The sequence below is a fragment of the Delphinapterus leucas genome, chromosome 8 (genome assembly GCF_059928025.1).
Source record: "Delphinapterus leucas isolate spDelLeu-1000000601 "Yukka" chromosome 8, BTC_Dleu_Yukka2, whole genome shotgun sequence".
NCBI lineage: Eukaryota > Metazoa > Chordata > Mammalia > Artiodactyla > Monodontidae > Delphinapterus > Delphinapterus leucas.
The window spans coordinates 114,907,214-114,911,368 of NC_143136.1; the positions used below are offsets into that span (position 1 = coordinate 114,907,214).

Sequence of the window (4,155 nt, forward strand, 5' to 3'; positions counted from 1 at the left end):
TTATTTCTCATTTCAGGGTGACTTGGAGGAAATTCAGAGTGTCCCTGTAGTGGGCTCTGTCTTAAGTCACTTGGAGGCATATTTAGGGGTGGCCTACCCTGGATCCGAACACTCAAGGCCTCCTTTATTATTTTGTTTCTACATATGCACACCAAGCATGTGATGTAGGTATCGGTTTACCTGCATCTTACAGATGTGAAGCTAAACTGCAGCCTGGACTTGGCAGTGATGTGCTGGAGAGCACACATCAGGACACAGTGAGGCCTCCCGTCCAGGCCTGGGCGTCTCCACCCTGGTTATTTTTGCTCGTGCAGGGGTTCCTGGACGGAGGTGGGCCTGCATAGTGAGGCTGCAGGACTCTTCCTGGAAGGAGAAGCTGTGGGACTTTCCTGCATTTTAGTGCTCACGTAAGATGCTGTGGTGAAGAAAGGAGAATAGATTTGTTTTCAGCAGCTTCTGAAAATTCATGTTATTATCCACCTGACTCTAAACTTTCCCTGCCAACTACATATGTGTCTATTGGTAATAGCTGTGATGATGAATATTTGACATAAAATAAACTGCACAGTAGAAGAGGATGCAGGTCTCATATAAGCATATAGGGATTCTATTGGGCCTGGAAGCAAGGAGCACATGTAGAAACACCCCCACCCATGTCCCCTCTAACTGGCATCTTTCCCAGCGACCCACTGAGGATCCGGGGCTGCTCAGCGCATTTATGCTTCTCATGCAAGAGGTTAGCAGGCAAGTCAACAGCCAGCATCCTGGCAGGGACAGCTGGTCTACAGTAGGGCAGGGCTGAGATATCACAATGAGGAAGGAAGAATATGTTTAACTCTTTATACATCCGCTGGAATAGTATTTAAAAGGGTCAATTTAGACAAGATTTAGACAAGGGAAAAGCTGAATATATATCTTTGAGTCTCTGCCTTTCTTATATGACATTTATTCCCCTATTTCAAAGTCTTTCTAATTGAGAGACTGAAAGTGCAAGTCAAGAACCATGGATGAGTCCAGAGAGGTTCCCCAGGGAAAACTGCTACATGGAGAGGAAACCCCAGACCCTTAGTGGAAAGCAGCCCTTAACTACCATCTGCACCTGCTCCTGGGGCTGAAACACACACTTGTATGTCCTGAGTGCCCCCTGCATCCCCCTTCCTGTCTCCCTGCAAGGAGGTTTGTGTCTGGGCTCACACTGACTTCCCCTCACTGTGTATCTTTCGCACAGTAATACACGGCCGTGTCCTCAGATCTCAGGCTGTTCATTTGCAGATACAGCGTGTTCTTGGAGTTGTCTCTGGAGATGGTGAATCGGCCCTTCACAGAGTCTGCATAGTATGTGTTACCACCACTACTACTAATAACTGAGATCCACTCCAGCCCCTTCCCTGGAGCCTGGCGGACCCAGCTCATGTCAAAGCTACTGAAGGTGAATCCAGACGCTGCACAGGAGAGTCGCAGAGACCCCCCAGGCTGTACCAAGCCTCCGCCAGACTCCAGCAGGTGCACCTCACACTGGACACCTGCAAACACAGAGACATCCTGGTCAGGAGACTGTCACACATCCAGTGATTCCCTCACCCATATCCACTCACATCCTCAGTGTCTCTTGCTCTCCATAAATTACCTTGTAAAATAGCCACAAGGATAACCCAGCTCAGCCCAAAGTCCATGGTGAGTGCTCTGTCCTGAGCCCTGAATGGGGGCACGTTGGAATCCCAGGCTGGAGCTCCTCTCCCAGAGCTGCAGGGTCAGGGCTGGGGCTGCTTTATATCAACAGAGGAAGGACCCTATTTGCATGACCTTATAGTCTATAAGAGGTTATGTCGTTGAACGTCCTCCGAAAGGTCAGGGTCTCAGAACAGGTGTGAGAGTCTTGGATTTTGTGGTGTTGATAGCATCTGGGAAATATAACTTTCATTGTTTGATTGTTCCACAGTAAACACGTAGGACCCATATGTCATTTTACATATGCACACACATCCCGTGATGTAGCTGTCATTGTTACCCTCATATTAGGGGTGTAAACTACACCCAGAAGAATGGAGGGTGTGTGTAGTGTCCAAGGAGAAACATGGGGTGACCGTGAGGTCCAGCATCTGCACCTGAGCTCTGGGCCAGTCTGCTCCCTGGAACCCACTGGAGGACAGAGCTGGAGTTGCCGGGTGAGGTTTGCAAAAACCCCTTCTGTAATGAGCTCATGATGACTTTGCTCTATTCTAGTGTTTACCTAAAATATATGGAGAGGGTCAGGGTTGATGAGAAGTATTTTCAAGAGTCTCTTATGTTTCAGTATCTTCCCTTCACTCCTTACCTCCCAAGTCATGCATTTCTTTATTTGTAATTACTTTAATGAGTTTCTTGACATATAATAAAGCGCACACACTCAGAATGAACACTGTGATGAATACTGACGGAGGCATCAGCATTATCAGGAGAGAACAAATCAATTCCTCTCATTATTTTCAGTAGTTTCTGGGTTTCTTCCTTCCTGTCCCTTCTTATCTTCCATCCTGTCCCCACATCACCGTTGATCTTTCCTTGTTATCTCAGATTACTTTTCCTTTTCTAGAATTTATAAAAGTGGGATTATATTGTATGTATTCTTATTATTATGGCTTATTTTACTCAGCACAAATAGTTGTGAATACTATCATGTTATTGTGTGTATCAAGAATCCTGGTTTTAATAACAGGTTGCATTTAAAGAATGATCATAGCATGATTGGCTTATTTATTAAGCTGATGTGTGATATTGGAATTGTTTCCAGTTTCTGGGCGTTACAATAAAGCTGATACTCGTCTTGGAGATGTAGAGAGATGAGAACCTGAGAAAATGCTTCTTTTTTAATGTTCTTAAAACAACCTCAAAATGGGGCAAGTTGCACATTATCAAAATCTCACCATTATATCAGATAATTAGAGAACTAAGAGAGCAACAAATTTAAATCTTGGATAGACAAATGCTCACAGAATAGCAAAGACTAAGATTGTTAATGCTGCCATAGGCTGCTGAATGGAATAAAAACTACTACAAGATTAAACTAGAAACGGATGCCTTGAGGTCGAGTGTGGTTAGGGTGTAATAGTGTCCCAACGTCTCCTAAGTAACTACCTTGCCAGTGTCAGCGTGGTCCTGCTAAAGTGTGAGTCAGATGGTGTTACCTCTCTATCAACACAGGTGTGTCTTCCTACCTGGGACAGCTCAGGATTCCTGCCTGAGCTGTTAGGTCCTCCTGCATCCTCGGAAAGAGGACCTTGGCCCTGGACTTGGATCTGCACTGTTTCATAGCATCTCCGCTCACAGTGTGACCTTTGTCCCCTCATCCAGTCCCACTGTGCCATATATTTACCACATATGAAATGGTGAAATAGGATCACATGCGGAAATGAATAAGAATGTTCCGGGTGCTGACTGACGCACAAAACACTGCCACAACCCCTGACAGTTTACACTGACAGCAGCTCTTTACTTTGTTCACCGTCTCTGCTTAGGGAGGGCTTGGAGGAGAAGCCCACCCTGCCTCATGCAGGGTCGCTGTGAGAGGCTCAAGTTCAGCTGCAGGACCTGCTCCTGTGATGCACACTCACGTGTAAGGGAGGGTGACCCTGACTGTAGGCTGGGGGCTCAGCCTGGTCTGAGGGCTGGGCCTTGTGTCCACCTCGTGTGGACACTGCTTGGGCTCTGACATCCTTTCAGCAAGATGCCTGGGTCAGCTGAGCGGTCCCTGCATCAGAGCCCTTCCTCCCCGCAGTCACTTACACACCTAGACAGAGCTTAATGTAGGACCCCAAAGTCATGCTCGTAATATTTACACAAGTGTCTTGATACTTAGAGCTCATCATAGACTTCCCATGAATTACTGTGGTCTCTTCATTTACAACTGAGAAAAAATGGAAGCCACAAATACATTCTTCCATAAATTAGCAGATAAACAGTGAGCGATGTATCCATGCTGTGAAATTGTATTCAGCAATCTAAATATTAAACTATTATACCATGAAAGGACATGAGGGAATCCTAAATGCATATTGCTAATTAAAAAATCGGTCTGAAAACGTTCAGTTTCATCTAGTTCACATTTGGGAAAAGGCAAGTCTATATATAAACCAATCAGATGAGCATTTAGCAGGAATTTGGAAGAAGATGTTTGAT

General features: G+C 45.5%; 1 gene segment (V, D, J or C); it reads right to left on the reverse strand.

The window, feature by feature from the left end:
* Nucleotides 1-1,193: 1,193 nt before the first annotated feature.
* On the reverse strand, nucleotides 1,194-1,695 carry LOC149748629 (immunoglobulin heavy variable 3-23-like). The segment is given in 2 exon segments: nucleotides 1,194-1,523; nucleotides 1,628-1,695. Coding segments are annotated over 2 exon segments (363 nt in total).
* Between the last annotated feature and the right edge of the window lie 2,460 nt (nucleotides 1,696-4,155).